The sequence below is a fragment of the Lontra canadensis genome, unplaced genomic scaffold, assembly GCF_010015895.1.
Source record: "Lontra canadensis isolate GAN:19392208 unplaced genomic scaffold, GSC_riverotter_1.0 scaffold27, whole genome shotgun sequence".
Lineage (NCBI taxonomy): Eukaryota > Metazoa > Chordata > Mammalia > Carnivora > Mustelidae > Lontra > Lontra canadensis.
In genome coordinates this window covers 17225932-17250233 of record NW_022631021.1, presented here as the reverse complement: position 1 = coordinate 17250233, position 24302 = coordinate 17225932, and the positions used below count along the sequence as shown (strand labels likewise).

Genomic DNA, 24302 nt, shown 5'->3' with positions numbered 1-24302 from the left:
TGATTAAATTATAAAGATAAAAACATAATGCATTTTCATAGTTGTCTTAGTCCATTTGGGCAACTGTAACAAAAATATCACAGACTGGGTAGCTCGGTAGCTTAAATAGCAAACATTTATTTCTCACAGTTCTGGAGTCCAAGATCAAGATGCTGGCAGATTCAGTGTCTGGCTGGGGACTCCCTTCCTGCTTTATACATAACCATCTTCTCACTGTCCTGACATGGGGGAAGGTACAGGACAATTCTCTGGGTTTTTTTTTATGAAGTCACTAGTCCTCTTCATGAGTGCTCTGTCCTCAGGACCTAATTACTTCCCAGAGTCTTCACCCCCAAACACCATCACACTGGGTGTTAGGATTTCTTTCTTTCTTTCTTTCTTTCTTTTAATTTAATTTATTTATTTGACAGAGATCGAGATCACAAGCAGGCAGAGAGGCAGGCAGAGAGAGAGGGGAAGCAGGCTCCCTGCTGAGCAGAGAGCCCGATTCGGGGCTCGATCCCAGGACCCTGAGATCATGACATGAGCTGAAGGCAGAGGCTTTAACCCACTGAGCCACCCAGTCGCCCCGGGTGTTAGGATTTCAACAAATGAATTTTGAAAGGACATAAACATGCAGTCCGTAACAGTGATGTATAAGTACCTTCTATCATATAGTACAATGTAAAAGATGCAGGAAATAATTTATGCAGTTTCTCTTCTGAGTTGTCAGACATACATACGAGTTCGACAAATCTATGTCGCAGCCATAATAGAGCCCAAACACTTCCCCAGAGGTTGGGTAATTGGGAGTAAATCAACAGTTCTTGAAACACAGAATTTTAGAACTTGGAAAAATGCAAGATCTTCTCTGGTTTATTTAATGTAGAACAGAGATCAGTGAGACTCAGAATTGTTTCAGCGGCTTCCCCGAGGTCACTTGTGATAGACCAAGCAAATGATATATTGGTAACAACTATTAGTACAGATTGCTAAATGTCTGCAAAAATTAAGGTATTCATAATATAAAGCTGTCATACTAAATAATATAGTATACACAATATAGTGTATGTTACATTTTACACAAAATGAACACTTTTCCTTAGGCTGCAAAAGGATAAGGACCAAAAAACACTTATTCTTAACATCGCCTTTTTTTTGAAATCCACTTAGCTCATTGCTTTTGACAGATTTTACAGACTAAAAAATATGTATTCCCTAAGGAATCATTTCCCTTGATTTCCATTATTCAATTTGAAGTTTTCTAGCTATGTTGAATTTTATTAAAAATATAGTTATTATAGAACTCCATTTGTTTACTTTTTTTAAAATTTGAACTCCTTATTAGCTTTTCTTCTGTTGGAAAAAATAAATCCTCCTGTATCTACACAGGCAATTACGAAGGAAGTCTGAACCCTTTCAAATGGTGCTTAGTATTTTGAAGCATAAAAGGTATAATATTCAATTTTTCAATTTTGAGGATGATAATGACAGTTCTGTGACTACAGAACATTAACCCAAGGTATACTTACATTTCATGAAGTATCTAGGTCATATAAAAGCATATTGCTAATGGCTTTCTTTCCTAATGGATGACAATGAGAAAAATAAGATAGGGCTCAAAATTAAAAATTCTGAAGATTGTGAAGCGTGTTTCTAAGGCAATGCAGGTATTGAATATTAACATTGTAATAAAAATTTTATATCAAATCTATCTTCAATTTTCAGTTCTTTTCATCTTATCACTGGTTTCTACCTCACCTTTATTTTTAAAATTTTAGTGCATTTATAAATATGAACATTACAGTAAGGATAATGAGGCTTCATAATCTTCAGTCAGCATCACTCAGCAGAATTTAGATATTTTCAGTATGAATATTGCTATCAGACTCATTTTCTCAGGATACTGTTTTGTCCAGATACTTAATTTTTCAGGCTTTATATTGCACTTCCAAATCAAAACTAAACATGTCAGATTTTCAAGATCTTTCATAACCTGTGTAAATCCTGTCTATTCCATATTCATAAGGAATGACCTTTGTGTTTAACTTGAGGTTAATTCAGTAAACATTTTTTATAAAAATATTACTGTCTTTATTCTAGTCTTTGCTTCCTTATCTTTTCAATGCTGATCCTCCCGCTTGGATAACTGAAAGTAATCTTTACTCATTATTTAAGGCTTATCCATGAAGCTCTGTTAGTCTGTTCCCTTCTGCTGTAGACCCATCCCTAATAACCATACACATACAGAGCATTTTTTTCTTTCTCTGAATTACGATTATATTATATTACTTAACAACTGATTATACAATCTCCGGAATGGCCTTAGACTGTGTCATGATCATGAATTTATGAGAAATTTATTGTCAGTATTCATATTATTTTAATTTAGTGTGACCTGCAGTGTCTGGGTCACTTTGGGAGAATTTGCCTGCTCTAAGTAGGATAAGAGAAAACCAATGACCTTGAGTCAGGTTCTCTGAAACTACTAAAAGATGTGAAGTTTCACTCAAATCTTAAAAATGACCCAGAATATCTTCTAAAAGTTTTCTAAGTCTCATGTTGCTGATGAATGCATTTATTTGTTTACTTTTTCAATTTACAAAAGCAAGAATAAAACAGGAATTAATGAAGAAGCAAAATAAGAATTTAAACCATATATAACATCATAGTAGTTTAATGAATACCATTTCATGTGACTGGTTTCTTTATTGACTTATAAAAACCAATTGATGTGCCTTTTGAAAAGCCTTGTGCTAATTAGGTATATAATTTTTCTTTCATTGTAGATAGTCATTGTGGTGATTTCTACAGCACAGTGTGATTTAGTTAACTACTTGAGATTATAATACTTTCAGATCAGGTTGGCATACCTCCTTAGTAATTATTATTCCTTTCCAGGAATATAACCCACCATAAAAAAAAAAAAAAGCTGCATTTTATTTTGCCATTCTTGGCACAGCTGAAATTTTCTGTAGACCTTATTTAATTTTCCATCTCACGAGAATGCAAGAAACCAGAAGTCCTGATAAGCTCGGTTTGACATCAGATAAGCTTGTCAAAGATGTGTAATCTAGTCTTTTGGATCCTGATCCAGTATATTATCTGTCATGCAAGAGAGACTGTAATTTGTTCTACATTTAGTATGCTAGAATCATCCAATGGCTGACTAACTTCAATTACGTTTTTACAAACAGAAACTTTTATTTATCCTGGTAATGTATTTTGTTTATTTCCAAAGTCTTAATTAATTTATTACATGAGATTCTAGCAAATAAAAGAAATTTTTCTAGATGTGCTAATTTCCTAAACAATACAAATTTACTAAACAGTACAATGTTTCCTTATTTTACTTTATTTTTTTTTAAAGATTTGATTTATTTGACAGAGAGAGATCACAAGTAGGCAGATAGGCAGGCAGAGAAAGAGAGAGGAGAAAGCAGGCTCCCCGCCAAGCAGAGAGCCCGATGCGGGACTTGATCCTAGGACCCTGAGATCATGACCTGAGCCGAAGGCAGAGGCTTAACCCACTGAGCCCAGGCACCCAATGTTTCCTTATTTTAAAAAACAATTTCCTCTCTAGTTATTCTGTAAAATAGGTTTATAATATGGACATTTTCTTTTCCTTATCTCAATGTTCTACCTCATCATACCACTTGTTATTTCAGTGTAAATTCATTAATTAATAATTTTGCTGTGACTTGAAGGTTTTTTCCTCATATTTAGTTTTATAAAGAATATGCACAAGACATGGATGAGGTTGTTACCACTGTCTTTTTCCTTCTTCTGGCACCTCATATAATTCATAAGTAAGAAAAGGGTCATTCAATCACTACTAGAGTGATTGAAATTGTTCTTCCTGGAACAAATCTGATTCAAGTATGTTTCATAGGTAGTTTGAAGAATGTCATCAACTTGTATAATTTGGGTGTTATTATGGTCCAGCATTTTCCTATAATATCCCAATAGAATAAATACAAAGAAGTGTACATATCATCCATGAATTTCTTTCATCTTCTAACATATTCATAATATGCCCCTTACATTTTCCTGGTTATTGTTGCCATGTCTATTCCATCCCCTCTCATTTCTTGACAGTTTTGTTCCTTGGTCTCCATCGCTCTTCCCAGGGCTCCTCCTATCTCAGCTATCCATTAAGAGATGCTTCTAAAGATTAGTTCCTTGCCATAATCTCGTCCTATATAGACCTCAGCCATTGACTCCTGGTCGTATCCTTGGTAACAGCATAGCCTATAACTGTGGATCCTCTAGAGCCTAATTCAGCCTATCCTCATCTGACTATCCAGTATTTGTCTTCCTCATTGCCCCTTAAATGTCTTACAGTAAGGCTTTTGTGCTTATCATTCCACTGAAACTATAGTGTCCTTTGCTGGTACCTTCTCTTGTCCCAGGGTACAGTCCTTGGTCTCCTTTTCTTTATCCAGTCTCCCTTGGTGAGTTGGATTTAATTGTCATCTCCGCACAACTGATGCCCAGTTGGCATGTCTGGCCTAGACTTCTCTACTTAGCATTCCACCTAGCCCCTCAAACTTAACTAGTCTTTTTAATCTTCTACCTAAAATTTAACATAATAGTTGAATCCTTCACATTGATGAGGCTAAGAATTTTAGAGTCAGTCTCTTTCCCCCCTTTTCCTCTCACATCCTATGTTCAATCCATTCAGAAACCCTTGGCTCAAAAGTATCTGACATTTGGCCATTTGTCTTCATCATTGATGGTGACTAGGACCAGCAGCCATCACCCCTCACTTAAATTGCTCCAGTAGTTCTAACTGGCCTGCCTGTTTCCACCCTGGTTTCCACCCTTAGAATCAACACAGTAACCAGAACAAATCCTTTTCAAAAACATAAATCATATCGTATTATTGCCTCAACTGAAAAGCTTCTCATAGTTTATAATCTTATTCAGGACAGAAGGCTGAAGGCTTTATAATACCTTCAAGGCCTTGTGATTTCATGTCATTTCTGCTGTCTCCTTGATGCTTCTTGAATATGCCGGGCAAACTCCTGATGTTGGGCCTTTGCACTGCTGGTATCCCCTGCCTGGAACACAATTTGTCAGGATAAAATGTTGATGACTAACTCCATTCCTTTTGTCTTTGCTCAAAGGGTGCTTTCTCAAAGAGACTTATCTAGAAAGTCCCAAACCCTACCTTCTCAATTTGGGGGGTGGGGGTTATAATCCTCTTATTCTTTTATATTTTTTCCCCAGTAAGCTTCTCATTTTACAGAGGTGCTTGGTGGCTCAGTCGGTTAAGCATCCAGCTAGCCCTGCATCAGGGCTTAGTAAGGAGTCCGTTTATCCCTCTCCCCATGCCCTTCCCCCACTCATGCATGCACACAGGCACTCTTTCTCTGTCCCTCTCTTTCTCTCTAAAATAAATAAGTAAGTCTTAAAAAAATAACACCTTATAACTTATTACCGAATTTATCTATTTATTGTATTTATTGCTTATGGTTTCTTCCCTGACCTAATATGTAATCTTCACCAAGAGCAGGGATTTTGTGTTCTTCTCCAACAAATAGGAGGTGGACAGTCGAGTCATTTTGCCCTTCTTTCAGCCTTATTTCCCTCCACTGCTTCTCAGAGTCAATAATGTTTCTGTTGCCGAGAGTTAACATGCACTCTCTCCATTTTAGGGGTCTGTTCTTTAGGAAATTTCTGTGTTTATCTTCTTAATCATACTGCCGTTTTGCTTATTCTGCTTATTTTGTCTGCTAAGCACATTTTAGGCATATATATTTAATTTTCTGGTCTTTTAAGTCCTATGCCCTTTCTCAGCTTTGGCTGCTCCCTACCTATATTTCTATTTCTTTAAGATTTATTTCTCTTGGCGCACCTGGGTGGATCAGTGGGTTAAAGCCTCTGCCTTCCACTCAGGTCATGATACCAGAGTCCTGGGATTGAGCCCCGCATGGGTCTCTCTGCTCAGCGGGGAGCCTGCTTCCCCTCCTTCTCTCTCTGCCTGCCTCTCCGCCTACTTGTGATCTCTGTCTGTCAAATAAATAAATAAAAATCTAAAAAAAAAAAAAAATTCTCTTTCCCAGTATCCCAAAACATTTATTACTAACAGCTAGTTTCAGAGAGGTTGCTTTTCCCCAGAAATATTTCCCACAAAAAAATTTAACAGTGGTTTCCATCTTCCATCTACCTATCCCCTCCCATTACCCTATTCTGATTTGGGTTTGTCCTTTGCTCAGCAAACTTACTGAAATGCAGATTCCCTTTGACTTAAAACCAATATAAAATTACTTAGTTCTGCAAATCTGTATGTTGTCACTTGTTTATTTTCAGTATACTTTTGCATCTTCTACTTTAGGAAACGCACACACATTGTGTATACATTTATAAGTATTATGTATTTGAATATTTTCTGTTGTATTCAATTATTGAAAGCAAGCAATTTCTAAACCTTTACCTATTGAGTATCTAAAATTGTTTTACATTTTTATCTTTAATAGGTCATTGCTTTAGTGATGGATATATTTACAGATGTGGACATTTTCAAAGAAATAGTGGAGGCATCAACTCGAGGGATATCTATATACATTTTGCTTGATGAGTCCAACTTTAATCATTTCCTAAATATGACTGAAAAACAGGGCTGTCAAGTTCAACGACTCAGGGTAAGAATTCCATGTTTGTTTGTTTGTTTTTCCTTCACATATTTTGTGTATCATTTTTATCTTAGTTGAATTTAACACAAGTTAAGCTATATCACTCCCAAAATAAATATATATACATATATGCATAAATATATTTAAGGTGGTATAATGATTTATCACAGAAGGGTACCTTTGTATTTTTTTGGAATGTGACTGAGAACACACATCTTCATGATGGTTTTAGAAGATGCTTTTCTTGATGGGGCACTTAAGCCTCTGAGTTAACTTTGCTCAGACATAATAAATGCTTTAGTTTCTCCATGAATAACCTTGAAACCACTGACTTGAGTAATTCTTTCATTCAGCAGATGTTGCTTATCACAATCATTAGGCATAGTGTTTTCAGTTACATTTGACTTCTTAAAAAGGAGAATGGAATTTAATTCTAGTTATTGTGGAATCATGCTACTGTAACCTGAACGGCTCTCTTGCAATAGGACCCTAGGTGATTTATGAAGTCCTTCTGTATAAATGTAGAATAATGCCTCCTATTTATGTTATGTTAAAATACATATTTTAAGTGTTTTTCTTGAGCCTTTTTTCTTTCTTTGTGATGTCTTAAAATTTGCTTTTACCATTTTTTTGTTGTTGCTGATTTAAAAGATTATTTCAAGTATACTTTTTGGTACTAAGATTTTATATTGAAATATATTTCACTTTCAAAATATCTCTTTTCTGGTTATAATTTTACTTTCTGTTTACATGTAATTCTAGAATATTCGAGTGCGGACAGTAAAAGGCCAAGATTATCTTTCCAAAACAGGAGCAAAATTTCATGGAAAATTGGAACAGAAATTTTTGTTAATTGACTGCCAGAAAGTTATGTATGGTTCCTACAGGTAAGATCACTGTGTTTATCTCCAGCATTATCAGTCATTTACAGAATTTATATTAGTTTCAAATTTTAACATAATCTGTTTAGCTATTTCTTAGAGATAAAAAAAGAGCCTTTGCATGGAAGTTTGGAGGCTTCGGTTTCAGTTCTGGTTGAGCTGCTAAAGAACATTAAGACATTGGGCAAGTCGTATAACTTCCTTGGGCTCCAAGTTCTCCATCCCCAAAATTAGGGGTGGGGTGTTGAGTTATATTTCAGGTTCCCTAAAATTCTGTAATTCTAGGAGTGATTTTGCTCCTTATGAAAACAGTCTTAGTATGGGCTTAATAATAACAGTTGTTCATAAAAATAGAAGCCCTGGAACACCTGGGTGGCTCAGTCAGTTAAATGTGTGCCTTTGGCTCAGGTCATGATCCCAGGGTCCTGGGATCGAGCCCCAAATCAGGCTCCCCCAGTGGGGAGCCTGCTTCTCCCTCTCCCTCTGCTGCTTCCCCTGCTTGTGCTCTCTCACTCTCTCTCCGTCAAATAAATAAATAAAATCTTAAAAAAAAAATAGAGGCACTTTATCACTTTGAGCAGCCTGATCTCTGGATCGTTCTTATTTTAGTATTATTAAGAATCTGATAGTTATCATCATGTAGTCACTATATATAGTACTACCCAAAAAAGCATCAGAGTCAGGCTATTAAAAATGCCATGGTAGACACTAGACAGGGTTTACTTGGGTTACTGTTATCTGACCTCTTTCGAGAGACCACTGGTGGAATGCCTACTCTGTTCCATCTTGGCTCTGCCACATATGTCATCTCCAGTCCTTACCACTTTTTGGATACATTTGTTCTCATCTACATTTATAAATGATGAAACTGAAGTTCCAGGAGGCTAAGTGACTTGTCTGAAAACTCCCCAGCCAAAGGTCAGAAGCAGTCCCAGACGGACAGCCCAGTCCAAGTTCTGCTGGCTCCAGAGTACAAGTGCTACCCTAATACTCTCTGATATATTCCGGGCATTGGTCTTGAATGGGCTACACAATAAGGTCAGATCAACAGGCAGATAAAAATACCAACCAGCACATGGGAACTGCTGGGTCATCAGGCAGCACAGACTCATTCCTAAAGACTGTGGAAACGAGCCAGGAGAGCTGTGGATGTAAACAGGACAGTGAAGGAAAACTTCCCTCTTCTCTTGGAACTTAGGATGTCCACAAGAAGGAGACAACATGTTGAAGTGATTGGCCATGAGCAAGTTACTCAACTTGGTTGCACTCAAGTTTATTCCTCTATAAAGTTAACAATAATCCTAGAGCCTACCTTGTGTCCTTGTGAGAGTTAAAAGAGTCAGTGCAACATGGCCCCTAAAGTCAGCTATTATTTTAGGCGTGTTTTAGCTGTTACTATCTGCTAACTTTCCCTTTAGGCTCAGGGACCTTTTCTTGAAAGTGCCTTTTGGAGTTCTAAAGGAAAACCTTTTTAAGAGCAGAAATTACAACCAGTGCTTGAAATTAATTAGTCCTTTAAAGACTCATTATGCATGTATGTATTTGGTCAGACCCACTTGGTTTTACAGGGTTTTTAAGTGAAATTTTAATTAAAATTAGGCACTCACTTGACTTTCAGAATGGTATTTATTAGTTAATTTCATCCTAATGAATGTTTTCTGTTTTTATTATTTAAATTGACTTTTAAGATTACCGTGAACAATAATTTCATCTTAACTTTGTTTTGCTAGTGCTAGGCATTAATAGGAGCTGTATGTTGAGATGACTGTGGCTAAACTACTTTAAAGTGATGTTGGGAAAAACAAACAACTGCAACAGAAGCTCGTTATCTTTCTATGTATATCATAAGCCAAGGCAGAATTTAAGTTACTATTTATGGAAGTGAATATATAGAATACCTAGGACCACAGATGATAAAAATTAACCAAAACTCTTACATAACAACTCTATTTTCCTTATTATTCCATGTTAATTTTAAATATACTTCTTTTAAAAAATGACTGTCCCAACCCTCGTTTCCCACTACTCCTGCATTATCATGGACCTTTCCTGTAACAGTATTGTAACAGGATCTGGTGGAACAGTTATGAACTCGTCTTCATGGAAACTGGCTAAAAATTGACTTATTTTTGGTTAAAAACAGCCTTTGTCTCTAATTCCAGTGTTGCCATCATCTTCATCATAGCCCAAATCAAAATGCCACCTTCTTTAACTCAAAATTCTTTGCCGTAAAATGTCTCCATATTCTATTTCTTTAAAGGTATTATTTATTTATATGTCAGAGAGAGAGAGAAAGTGCACAAGCAGGGAGAGCAGCAGGCAGAGGGAGAAGCAGGCTCCCCGAGGAGCAGGGAACCCGATGTGGGACTCGATCCCAGGACACTGGGGTCATAGCCTGAGCCGAAGGCAGATGCTTAACTGACTGAGCCACACAGGTGTACCAAAATGTCTTCATATTCTAAACTCCAAGCATTTCCAGAGAGGCCTGATGTCTAGTCATACATTGTGTGACAATTCACTCATCGTGATGACAGTTTTATCAGAATGCAACAGATGCTTTGTCCTATGAGATAAAACAAATATACTTTTGTTGATGAGATAAAACAAATATACTTTTTATCAATGTGTACAAATCAGATTGTTAATTGGATGCCCTCTTTGAAATTGTATAAAATCTAGAATATATTATTAGTAAAATATTGTCCACAAATGTGACTGGGAGAGAATTTTATAAACTACTTTTTTTTTTTTTTATATCTCATGGTCTCTATAAAAGCCACTTTCAAAAGACATGTTTCACTGAAGTTGTTGGCTTCCAGGTGCCATTTTTGATCAGACTTGAAGACTGTCACATTTAGAGACCCATGATACAACTGGTGTACTGTCACTACTTTCTCTGTGGATTTCACTCTCGATACCTCCAACCAGAAAGTCAGAGTTTCCCTTTTGTGCTTGCTTTCCCAGATTTTCCCAATGTCATGAATATGACAGTGTGTCTGGAGGGAGTGGGAGTAGTGTTTATTTTTTATCCAGGAAAATACGTACATTTTTTTTAAATTATTTTTTAAAATTATTTATTTATTTATTTATTTGACAGATCACAAGTAGGCAGAGAGGCAGGCAGAGAGAGGTGGAAGCAGGCTGCCTGCCCAGCAGAGAACCCAGGACCCTGGGATCATGACCTGAGAGGAAAGCAGAGGCTTTAACCCACTGAGCCACCCAGGTGCCCCTGCACATTTTTAAAAATAGCAAATATTACCAAGAGATAAGAATACAGAGGCACCTGGGTGTCTCACTCGGTTAAGCTTCTGACTCTTGATCTCAGCTCAGGCCTTGATCTTGGGGTTGTAAATTCAAACACTGCAGTGGAGCTCAAGCCCTGCCTGGCATGGAGCCTACTAGAAAAGGAGGGAGGGAGGATATGCATGCAATACAGGCCAGTTTTTGTTCTCCATCTGTATCCACTCCTGGATCCTGATCTCCAGATGCAGTATTTACTTCTTTCAGCTGGTTCTTCTGATGATTATTACATTCTCTTACATAACATGATTATACTGTGAATGCTCAGTTTATCACTTTTAGATATTATCTCTTCATTCTATAGTATAGTAATTGAAGGGTTACATTTGCTATTCACCCAAATTCACTTGCCCTCCTGGTTGCCATTCACCCAGTACAGTTTTATCACAATTGTTTCTTAAGTAAGAAGTCTCCGTTTACATTTCTTAAATTGTGTCAGAATTGGTCATTGATGAGCCTTGGAGTCATTTGTGATATGCTTCCTTTCTTATAACAAAGTTAGTAATGACCATTTGGTTTTTGGTTTTATTTGCTGTCTTTTTTTTTTTTTTTTCTGTTTATTACTATTTTTTTTTCCAGTTGATTCTACAGAATTTTTAGCACATGAACAACTTTTCCAAATGCTAAGTTACTACCAACAACTTGTCATGTCCCATCTGGCTTAACAGGTCTTTAACCTGGAGTGCTGCTGGGGTCCTGTGATAGCCCATATTCCTGGGTAGTTTAAGCCACAATTTCTTAAACCCCATGTTAATCCCATTTTTACATCTTTTTTTGTTTCCAAATAATTGTTTTTCTCTCATGTTTGCTTAAGAACAATTTCCACCAGGATAGAACTTTTTTAAAGTCAAATTCGGGGCACCTGGGTGGCTCAGTGGGTTAAAACCTCTGCCTTCGGCTCAGGTCATGATCCCAGAGTCCTCGGATCAAGCCCTGCATTGGGCTGTCTGCTCAGCAGGGAGCCTGCTTCCTCCTCTCTCTCTCTGCCTGCCTCTCTGCCTACTTGTGATCTCTGTCTGTCAAATAAATAAATAAAATCTTTTAAAAAATAAAGTCCAGAAATTCATAATTTTAAGTGATTGATGGATTAACTGGGGATGGTACTCTAAGCCAAATCATTTTTCCTCCAAATTTGAAAGACGCTGCCTGGCAATCAAAGTTACTGTTGAGAAGTCTCAAACAATTGTTATTCCCATCCTTCTTATGTAACTTTTTTTTTTTTTTTCTGGAAACGTCTAAGGTTTCTTTTCTATCCCCTGCTGTTCTCAAATTTATTATGTTTCTAGGTATAGGCTTTTTTTAATTTATTGTTCTAGGCAATCCAAAATAGTCCTATCCTCCGATTCTGGGACATTTTCTTACTTATTCTTTGATCATTTCTTCTCCTCGGTTGTCTCTATTTCTCTTTCTTTCTCTCTCTGGAATTCTTATTAACTAGATTTCTGCTCCCATTGTATTTCCCCCCCTCTGATTTTCTGTCTTGGGGTGGATACTGCCTGAGGAATTTTCTCGGTTGTTTATTCTAACACATCTATTACAACTTTCTTTTAAAATTTTGCTATCAGATATTTTTAATATCTCCTGCTTGGACCATTTTCAAAGCATCCTGTTTGTGTTTTATAGATGCATCATTTTCTCTATTTCTTCGAGGATATTAATTGTAGTTTTTTGTAGCTCTGTTTTTATATATATTCTTATCCATGCAATTTCTGTTTCCTCCAGGTGCCTGTTTAATGTTGTTTTGGTCTCTGTTTTGCATCTAAACTTTTAAGCTTTATAAACCATCTTCTAAACATTCTTCAAATGTCTGCTGATCTTTTGCTGTGTATTGATGTTAAAGAATGAGGGACTCTAAGCTTATTGGAAATTGTGTGGGAAATATTTATCAACAGCAGAGTTTACATGAGAGCGATTGGCTGGAATCTTGACAGTTTTATTGTAAGTTGCCTGGATGTCAGTAAACTAGCTCTTTCATTTGAGGCTCTTTAGTGTTTCCAGAGAATAATCTCTACACTGAATATATACAGTGGAATGTCTTTCTTTTAGCTGAAGTGATACCACAATATCATTTTTTGATTTACTAAAGTAGGGAAACTTCTCCAGTTGCAACATACTCACCAGTACCATTATCTTCTCAGTTTCCTGAGCTCAACACCTGGAGGCTATTTTTATTTCATAACCTATACATGTCCTTTATGACGTGCCGGTATTCTGGTTCTCTCTTCTTGTTACTGGCTCAGTATTTTTAGTCTTTATTCCAATTTCCACTCTCGTTTGGGCTCTTATCACCTAACTTCAGTTATTTCAGTCATCACAGTAAATTCAGTCCCTCATCTTTCAAATCTGTATTATAAATACCTACTGGGAAAAAAAAATCATTCCTCAAACATCTTTTTATGATAATTTATCCGAATTTGGGGGGGGGAATTCTATACAGTCAAACTTTCTGCTTTGCTTTTAAGATTTTCCCCACCCATTCATCAGTCTGTTATATAACTTTCTTTACTTCAGGTAAATGTAATTTGTTTTCTGTGTTCAACCAAAACATGGCCATTCTTTCCTTCTTATTCCCCTATGTCTCTCCTCCCACACAAACTGTTCCACACCTTCTGTGTTTGAACTTCTGGGTTGTCTAATCTCTGTCAAAATATAGCTAAACTTCCACTTGTCTCTGGAGATTTCCTCAGATGTCATAGCTGACTATTCATTCCTCTACTTGCTCCTTCTCACAGATTTTTTATTTGTATCTTCAGTGGGGTTGAAAATTCCTGTAGTGATTCACTTTGTATCATTTATTTTAAGTCAGCCTGGTGGCCCACACGTGGTCTGTACAAAAGGAGCACCTACTGAGTTATTCTTCTCATACATGCATCCAGTAAGCATACTAGATAAAATTCAGTATATCAGATAGGCAGTGTTGTTTGTGTATTTAAAATATATTCTGGATATTCTTTTAGTATTCATATGCCTTTGTTACTGTATCCCTTCTATAAAAACAAGCTCCTCTGTCTCCTTTTTCCTTTATTAACCCCTATCATGTTATGTAACAGTATCTAATATATAGCATATTAGCAATTCCTTTTTCTGCTCAGTGACTCTGTATGTTACATTATCTAAATTTTTACAAATCAGATTTAAAATTTATATGACATTTCAACTGTCACCTCTAAACTGCAGAAGTCCCACATAGTACTATAAAGTAGTTACAAACCTTAATTTCCTAGAAATTGTATTTTATATTAAAAGATCTTAATTGTCATTTTGACTGGCATGGCTTTTGAGGCTAAATTTACCAGTTCTCTGTCCACTGCGTGCATAAAGTAAGTAGTTAAGTGTCTTTTATGGACTGAGACTGCAGCCCACAAATCCTCTCTCTGTGCACAAGCCCTGGCATTCCAAAGTACGCTTCCTGAGTAAGCCACAGAGATAAAATGTATGTATTAGCAAAAACCTATCTTGTATTATAACATGCTAGAATTCTAAAGAATGTAGGCTTATGCTAGCATTTTGGAAACTGAGGTCCAAGCTCATGTGCGTAGATAGCTCAGTAAAAGCCAGATCTCTCAACTTTTCCACTGATACTGACCTGTTTGCCCTCTGCCAAGATGCTTTATATGAAATATAACATTTCTACACCATAAAATCTTAGTAGGCAGAGATACAAAATGCACAGCAGGCTTTTTTTGGACTTCTAGAAAGTAATGTAAGAAGTTAGGGGTGGATTCAAAGCCAGGATTTGAGTTGCTTTGTTATTTAAGATACGAATATGGTAGTAGGGGAGAAAAGGCAGGTACTGCAATCATTTAATGACTGAAGATTAAACGACACATTTTTTCTTAGTAGAGTTATATATTGTCATTAATCTAACAGAAAAATTTAAATTTCCCAATTTTGATTCTTTTTCAGCTACATGTGGTCATTTGAAAAAGCTCACCTCAGCATGGTTCAGATAATCACAGGACAGCTTGTTGAGTCCTTTGATGAAGAATTTCGAACTCTCTATGCCAGATCCTGTGTCCCCAGTTCATTTGCTCAGGAAGAATCAGCCAGGGTGAAGCATGGCAAAGCACTCTGGGAGAATGGCACCTACCAGCGTTCACTTTCTTCATTAGCTTCTGTTTCCAGCCAAAGAAACCTTTTTGGCAGACAAGACAAGATTCATAAACTAGAATCCAGTTACTTCAAAAACAGAGGGATATATACTCTAAATGAACATGACAAATATAGCATAAGAAATCATGGATACAAGCCTCATTTTATTCCAAACTTTAATGGTCCAAATACAGTTCGTCAGTATCAATCCAGTCAGATAAATGAAAATTGGAAGAGGCATAGTTATGCTGGAGAACAGCCGGAAACAGCACCATACCTGCTTCTTAACAGGGCTCTGAATCGAAACATTAATCCGCCAGGTAACTGGAAAAAGCCTTCAGATAGTCTCAGTGTGGCTTCCTCAGCGCGAGGAGGCTATGTGAGCCGCCAAAACACACCTGCCCAGAGTTTTGCGGATCGGCTCGCCCAGAGAAAAACAACAAATCTTGCAGAGAGGAACTCAAACGTACGGAGGTCTTTTAACGGGACAGATAATCATATTCGCTTTTTGCAACAACGAATGCCAACCCTTGAACATACCACAAAGTCCTTCTTGCGTAACTGGAGAATTGAATCCTACTTAAATGATCACTCAGAAGCTGCACCTGATTCAAACGGGTCAGCTCTAGGTGACCGGTTTGAGGGCTATGATAGTTCTGAAAATTTGAAAGCCAGTGCTCATTATACTCATTCTCGGCTTCGTTCCTCTTTTGTGTTTAAACCAACATTACCTGAACAGCAGGAGGTGAACAGTTGCACGACTGGCTCCTCAAATTCAACTGTCATCGGTTCCCAGGGAAGTGACACACCTAAGGAGGTCCCGGATACCCCCACGAGCGGACAACACGGGGCAGACAAACCCGTGCCAGAATCAAGCCCCAAGCTCCCACTGCAGTCAGAGGCACCACAAATGCACACTTTGCAGGTTCCCGAAAACCACTCCCCAGTCTTAAATCAAGCTACAAATGGCCACACGGAGGCCAACAACTATTTATATACATCCTTGTGTGTAAATAAGCAGACAGAAAATCTAAAGAATCAACAAAATGAAAATGTGCTCAAACGGCGCAGTTTCCCATTCTTCGACCACTCAAAAGCCAACTTAGATCATGGACATAGTAAGCATTACGTATATAGCACACTTACCAGGAATCGAGTTAGACAACCAGAAAAACCCAAAGAAGATTTGCTGAAAAGTTCTAAAAGCATGCACAACGTGACTCAGAGCACAGAAGAGGACAGGGAGGTCATTAAGAGACAGCCTCCCAGCGGCCCCACGACCAAATCAATTTCCGTCGCTGCTTTGCTTGATATGAATAAAGATGAACCTAGCAAAGAACTCACTTCGAAGAAGGAAGTTAAGGGCTCTCCAAGTTTTTTGAAAAAGGGATCTCAGAAGTTAAGGTCATTACTTAGTCTTACCCCAGAGAAGAGAGAAAATCTCTCCAAAAATAAAGCACCTGCCTTCTACAGAATGTGTAGTAGTTCTGACACTTTAGTTTCTGAGGCTGAAGAGAATCAGAAACCAAAAAAATCAGAACCAAAATTTGATTCATCTCCTAGAAGAAAGCGTTCTTCCTCATCAAACTCTCAAGGCAGTGTTCACAAGAGTAAGGAAGATGTAACCGTTAGCTCATCTCAGGGGATAAGTTCTTCATCAGATGAAGGTAGCAAACTCATACCTGCTCCAGGTCCAGTTGAAAACAAGTTCTTGGAAAGAGCAGGAGATGCCTCTGCCCCAAGATTTAACACTGAACAGATCCAATATCGAGATTCAAAGGAGATTAATGCAGCTCTTGCTCCTGAAAGAAAACCAGCTGCTTCTCCAAGGCCAAAGCCCAATGAGCTTCTAAGATCTCATTCAACTGACAGGCGCATTTACAGTCGTTTTGAGCCATTTTATAAGATTGAAAGCTCTATTCAGCCAGCAAGCAACGTACCAAATACTGGTGTGCACCGCCCAGAAATAAAATCCACAACTGTGGGCAAGAGTTATGGCAGGTCCAGCCCAATGCTTAATTACAACGCTGGTGTGTATCATTCATACCAGCCAAATGAAAATAAGTTCCGAGGATTTATGCAGAAGTTTGGAAACTTTATACACAAAAATAAATGAAATACTGTAATTTCAAATAGTTTTTAAAACACAAATGACTACAGCTATAAACATTTGTCCAAAGAACTTTGTGGGCAGTTTTTGTAATGTGCCAATAGATTTCTGTAGGGAGAGAGTTTGGGGTATGATGTGTATGTTTACCAGTATACTAATATATGGTAAAGTTCTTCTGTGTGATAGAGTTAGTTGTGCTTAATTACAGTGTAGATGGAATGTCTCTATACACACGACTTTTAAATGGTAATGGTAAATAGAATGTAATTAAATTGTTTTCTGCAGACTGAAGATCTTAAGTCTCAAATAGAAGCTTTAGTAGAGAGAGATGGTGTATGGATTTGAAGCATTTGGTCCAAAGTCTTCCCTTTTAAGAAAGGATCCTAATACTATCAGGGGCCCTTTATAATATATCTTTATGGGTTTTCTTATCTCCAAATTATGAGAAGAATAGGACAGAGCCTTTTTGAGTTTTAATTACCTTTAAACTCTACAGGACAACTTGCTGTATTTTCTTAATTTCCCTGTGGAGCATATACAACCGTACAGTTTAAACTCTGTAGCTCAGCATATCTTTCATTTTGACTGAGGTCTTTGCAAAATATCAACCTCATGTGGTACATGGTAGAAAGTTCTTTTCCTCATTTTGTGAAAACCATCCAGGTTGTGCTGCTTTCCACTCTGAACCAGAAGAGCCCACGCTGCTCTCACCAGTCAGATGCTGAACTTTTATAGTCATTCCTTGCTTCATACTTAGATCAAGTAGCAGATATTTGGGAAACCTGAATTATACCTCTCCTCTAAGAGAAAAAACCATTGAGAAATGTAAACTTTTGCATAAATTTTATCTTAGATCAGTATGACAGCTCTTAGGTGTTTTGCTTGCAAAAATCTTTGCTCTTTTTTATGCTTTGCCAAATAATAGTGGGAGCGCATAGTGTTTTCACGAAAGTACCGTGATAGACATAAGAAGTGGCATCTGGCCTAATTCTTTCATGACCAGAGAACCTGGTTGAAAGTTTTAAATCTTTCCCTTCCTTAACTGGATCATCATCAATCAGTTAGATCATATGAAACCATTTGCCTTTCTTAGAATACTGAAATTAAAGCCCCACATCCATTAAAGAGACTTTAACTTGACTTCACTTCATCCACAAAGGACAGAATTCAAGAAACAATGTATCATTTGAGACATGTGAGATATTTCTGTAACACTTTAAATATATCAACACCTTTTAAGTTGTAATGTGGGGCAGTATGTTGTTTTATAAATTCAAGATTCAGTCAAATAATATCTGTCGTTAAAACAAGGGGCATCGAAGTATCACTCATTAAGATAGCTTTCCACAGTATTTAAAAACCACAGTGAGAACATGACAAGAGAAAACATGAGAGTAGAGAAAAAGAAAACCTAACATTTAGTGAGCACTTTTTTGGACCAGGTATTGAGCTAGAACTTGTAGTTCCCACAACAATTATTTTGGGGTCACTCTTGTTCTCATTATTTGTGGATGATGACTGAGGTGATAAATGAGACTTTGAGACTCAGAGAAGTAATGCTCCATGTCAGACAACTAATAAGTCACGGTACTAAAAGTGCCTATGACATTCTCTCATATCCTGTTATCTCCCAAATGTGTTCAATATCTGCCTCGCCCAAAATGTTGAGAATTAAATGAGAGAATGTTTATATTTTCTGACTCAATGGCAAGCAGCCAAGAAAGCTTTAGTTGAATTCCACCAGACAACGGGACACATAGGACTCAAAATAATGAAATTGACATTAATTTCTGATTGTAATTTAGCAAGCCAGTTTTAATTGGCAGGCCACCATTTTGAGCTTGGGCTGGTTGACCTGTGACAATGAAAAGGGAAAGAGAACTACAAGTTGAACTTGTGTTTGTGCTAGGCAAAGTAGTCCTTTAGGAAGCTAGGCAGGGAATGGAACTCAATGTTAAATATATTATCTTGTGAAGTATTCACAATAGCACTGTAAGTTAAATACTTCCTTTTTACAAATGAGAAAACTAATCCTTCGTGAAGTTACATAACTTTCCAAGAGTCACACAGCTCTGTATGGGTAGAACTGGGTTTGAACACAGAATTTGGTTTGAATGCAAAAGCCTGTATTTTTAATACTATACCACACCATACCTTGCTGACTTCTACTCCATTATGATTGAGGCAACTTTTCTGAATGGTGTCTTTCTCTCTCTTTTGCTCTGTCTCTATACATTGCAGGAATATATCAGAAATACTGCGGTAACATAACCCATTTACAGCATTTTGTAAACACAAATCCAGAATATAAACTCCGTTTAACATTATTCATAAAAGCAGGTTTCATGAATCCCATTATAACCTAGGGAATTCCCAACTACTGCAACATGGGATTTTATTGTTTTGGAAAGCTGCATGTAATCGATTAGAAAATTTGCAGACTTTCTAATAAGGTAATAGCATACAAATAAAACTGAGAGAGAAAAGTTTATTTTTCATAGGCATAGTAGCCACTTGATCTACAAAAGTTTTGCAATTAAAAATAACTGTTGGAAGGTGCATTTGCTTATAATCTGATACAGATTTCAGCTGCAGTGAAACAATCTAATTGTTAGTGGGTTCGTTTTTAGAGTTCTGGAAATTGTATAATCTTTATGTTAGTATCAAATTATTAAAAAGCATTAGAATTGGAGTTGAGTGAATGAAAAAAATTTTTCATTTTGCTCTTGGAAAAATTCACTTTTGTAATTCTGGGCCATAGTCCTTTACCCACTTACCAAAGACAGAATGCACAATTACCCAAACCATACTGACTTTAATATTACCCATTCATTGTTAGATGGGACATTTTTCAGGCCTATGGGGAAAATGGGCTAATTGTCATTAGGCAGCTCTGAAATTGGAAGTCCAAAAATGTAGAGCAAGATAACTTTGAAACTGAAATTACATAGACTAGTTTTAATCCTTTTTAATTACAAGCAAAAGCCTGTTGCCTTTTTGTGCAGCAACCACCACCATTTCTGGAAACAGATAGCTTGTAAATAGTTCCTGAATTCCTCCTCTCCCTTGTGGCATTGCGAAGTGCAGGAGGCTTTGTTTCATCTCCCTGTGACCTGTAGCTTCCGCTTTTGTACAGATTTATTCTCCTCTGCCATTTGTCTTTATTTTCCTTTTATTTATTTTTCCCTCCAGAAACATCTATATGTCAGAATCTATGTGTAGTAACTTCCCAAAGTGTCTGTGGCTGAGAAATTCCTCAGAGTGAAGGCTGAGCAAACACATAATACTTCAAATAATTTGCTCAGAGTTTAAGTTCTCAGCAGACACTCCCAAACTTCATGTCAAGCAAAATACTTTCTTTTTCTCCCCATATTAATATTGGTGGGAAGATAATGGTACATAGAGGTACTTTCATAGTAAAGATTGGTAAGGTGGTTTTACTCTCTACATAGTACATTAGTTTGTAAGCAGAAACTCAAGAAAAACAGGTGTGGATTCAAAGCAGTTCTTGGCAGATACCTTCAGAATAGTTTAAGTGCCTGTATCCTGAAAACACTAGTGTTTCTCTATCATGATTGGTATTAGCCATAATTCTAACGTGGCATATTGAGTAATGGGTATATGTTGGCAGTCTACTCTTAGGGAAGAAAATATCTTGTTTAATTAAGATGACATCTAGTGGGATCCAGTAAGCAAGGAAGAAGTTGAACTCTGGCTACATTCAACTTTAACTTTACTCAAGATTATCCAGTTATTCATCTATTATTCCAAAGATATTTGTCACGAAAGACAAATATGACTCAATGTGACTACAGCTGAGGAATATAAAGTAGAATCATTGTTTCACATTAACCATGTGTGATATTGTTTTTAAAAAGTTTTCTTAATACTTAGTTTGGTTCTAGAATATTTAAAATGAAAAGGATGAAATTATAAACCAAAGAGTCCATTTTTATATACATAAATGTTATCAAAGAAATATTCTTCCTAAGTAGCTTGTTTTTAGATCTAATAAATGGATATTAAATAATTTTGTACAAACATCAATATATTGTAAGTTGTTTTTTATCTTCATATCCAACATTTCTCCACTTAAACATATGCTTTTACTTAGTGTTATATCATTTATATTTGTGCACATTTTTAAATATTTATGAATTTGAAATTTCTTAAACATTTCATTTTATTTTGGTTTAGCAGTTATATTTCATTCAAAAATTTATCCATATTTGATACCCAGTGACAATACTCTTCCTTTAAACAACTCTCTTTATTTCTAACTCAATTTAGTTATTTATCACTAACTCTTATTTCTATTGCTATTGTAATATATAGTTGTTTTAAATAACTTGAGACTTTGAAAAATGAGGCAATTTTGCTTAGAAATTGATAGCTGACTTTTGTATAACATTGTAGCATTTAGTTTGAATAAAATATTCTTAAGGTGCAATTGTAGTATGTTAATTAGTGACATTAAATAACCTTGAGTCTGAAAGTTATTTAAATTCAAAATGCATTTTTCTTAGGGCAGAAAAAACAACAAAAACAAAAACTGTCCCTTATATCACAGATTAGGATGCAGTTGAAATACTGGGTATTGAGAATTAAATAGTGTCATTTTAAAGGCAAATGTGATTTTTAAGTAGGTGAGTATAATGTTGGTAAGAACCTTTTTTTTTTTTTTCCCATTTACTGTAAATACAGATGCTTAAGAAAACCCTGGTTCAATGAACTGTTAAGGAAAATAGGTAAGGTTTTGCTTTTGTGACCATCCTAAAGGAAACCCATAACTAGGCTCTGCTCTTTTTAGGAATCAAAGACCAACCCGAGGTACCTGGGTTTAAGGTGAGAGGGGATTGAAAAGAGTAAGCATGTGGGAAAGAATTACATGAGATCCCTGATGAATATGGATGCTAAGATTCTCAACAAGATCCTAATAGGATCCAACAGTACATTAAAAAGATTATCCACATGACCAGGTGGGATTTATCCATGGGATGCAAGGGTTATTCAATATTTGCAAATCAATAAATGTGAAAGAACAAATCAATAAAAGAAGAGAGAAGAACCACATGGTCCTCTCAATTGATGCAGAAAAAGCATTTGATTAAAACAATTCAAAGTATATATATAAAATCTATCTACAAAATACCCACAGTGAATATCATCCTCAATAGGGAAAAGCTGACAGCCTTCCCTTTGAGAACAGGAAGACAAGGGTGCCCACTCTCACCACTCTTGTACAACATAGTATTTAAAGTCCTAGCAACAGCAATCAGACAACAAAGAGAAATAAAAGGTATTCAAATTGGCAAAGAAGAAGTCAAACTCTCTCTTTGCAGATGACATGATACTTTAATGGAAAACCCAAAAGACTCCACCCCCAAACTACTAGAACTCATACAGCAATTCAGTAATGTGGCAGGATACAAAATCAATGTACAGAAATCAGTTGCTTTCTTATACACAAACAAAATACAGGAAGGAAAATGAGAGAATTGATTCCATTTACTGTAGCACCAAGAACCACAAGATACCTGGGAATAAACTTAACCAAAGAGGTAAAAGATCTGTACTCGAGGAACTACAGAACACTAATGAAAGAAATTGAAGAAGACACAAAAAGATGGAAGACAATTCCATGTTCATGGATCAGAAAAATAAATGTTAAAATGTCTATACTGCCTAGAGCAATCTAGACTTTCAATGCCATTCTGATCAAAATTCCATTGGCATTTTTCAAAGAGCTGGAATAAACAATCCTAAAATTTGTATGGAACCAGAAAAGACCTGAATTGCTAAGGAAATGTTGAAAAAGAAAAAACTGGAGGCATTACGTTACCTGATTTTAAGCTTTACTACAAAGCTGTGATCACCAAGACAGCATGGTACTGGCACAAAAACAGACACATAGACCAGTGGAACAGAATAGAGGGCCCAATATGGACTCTCAACTTTATGGTCAAATAATCTTCAACAAAGCAGGAGAAAATATACAGTGAAAAAAAGATAGTCTCTTCAATAAATGGTGCTAGTAAAATCGGACAGCTATGTGTAGAAGAATGAAACTCGACCATTCTCTTACACCATACACAAAGATAAACTTGAAATGGATAAAAGACCTCAATGTGAGGCAGGAATCTATCAAAATCCTAGAGAAGAACATAGGCAGTAACCTCTTCAACATCGGCCACAGCAAATTCTTTCAAACATGTCTCCCAAGACAAAGGAAACGAGTGAAAATGAACTTTTGGGACTTCATCAAGATCAAAAGCTTCTGCACAGCAAAGGAAACAGTCAACAAAACAAAGAGGCAACCACAGGATGGGAGAAGATATTCACAAATGACAGTATAGACAAAGGGCTAATATCCAAGATCTATAAAGAACTCCTCAAACTCAACACACACAAAACAGAGAATCACGTCAAAAAATGGGCAGAAGACATGAACAGACATTTCTCCAAAGAAGACATAAAAATGGCTAACAGACACATGAAAAAGTGTTCATCATCATTAGCCATCAGGGAGATTCAAATCAAAACCACACCGAGATACCACCTTACACTAGTTAGAATGGCCAAAGTTAACAAGACAGTAAACAACATATGTTGGAGAGGATTTGGAGAAAGGGGAACCCTCTTACACTGTTGGGAATGCAAGTTGGTGCAGCCACTTTTGAAAACAGTGTGGAGATTCCTTAAGATTAAAAATAGAGCTTCCGTATGACCCTGCAATTGCACTATTGGGTATTTACCCCAAAGATATAGATGTGGTGAAAAGAAGGGCCATCTGTACCTTGATATTCATAGCAGCAATGGCCACAGTTGCCAAACAGTGGAAAGAACCAAGATGCCCTTCAACGGATGAATGGATAAAGAAGATGTGGTCTACATATATTGAGTATTATGCCTCCATCAGAAAGGATGAATATCCAACTTTTATATCAACATGGACAGGCCTGGAAGAGATTTTGCTGAATGAAATAAGTCAACCATTTTCATATGGTTTTGCTTATTTATGGAGCATAAGGAATAACACGAGGACATGGGGAAATGGAGAGGAGAAGTGAGTTGGGGGAAATTGGAGGGGGAGATGAACGATGAGAGACTGTGGACTCTGAAAAAAAAAAACAGGGATTTGGAGGGGAGGGGGGGTTGGGTGATCCTGGTGGTGGGTATTAAGGAGGGCACAGATTGCATGGAATACTGGGTGTGGTGCATAAGAAATGAACTCTGGAACACTGAAAATTAAAAAAAAAAAAAATGAATTACATGAGGTAAAATTACCTGAGCTGAGAGCAG

The 24302-nt window shown here is 36.7% G+C and overlaps 1 protein-coding gene across 2 annotated transcripts in view; it reads left to right on the top strand.

The window, feature by feature from the left end:
- Positions 1-17287, top strand: part of FAM83B (family with sequence similarity 83 member B) — a 57116-nt gene extending 39829 nt beyond the window's left edge. For both annotated transcript variants that reach the window (XM_032864507.1, XM_032864508.1), the window contains exons 2-4: positions 6462-6626; positions 7380-7504; positions 14705-17287. In XM_032864507.1, coding sequence (XP_032720398.1) covers positions 6462-6626; positions 7380-7504; positions 14705-17006 — 2592 coding nt within the window. In that variant the 3' untranslated portion in view covers positions 17007-17287. The remainder of the gene's footprint in view (positions 1-6461; positions 6627-7379; positions 7505-14704) is intronic.
- The last annotated feature ends 7015 nt before the right edge of the window (positions 17288-24302 follow it).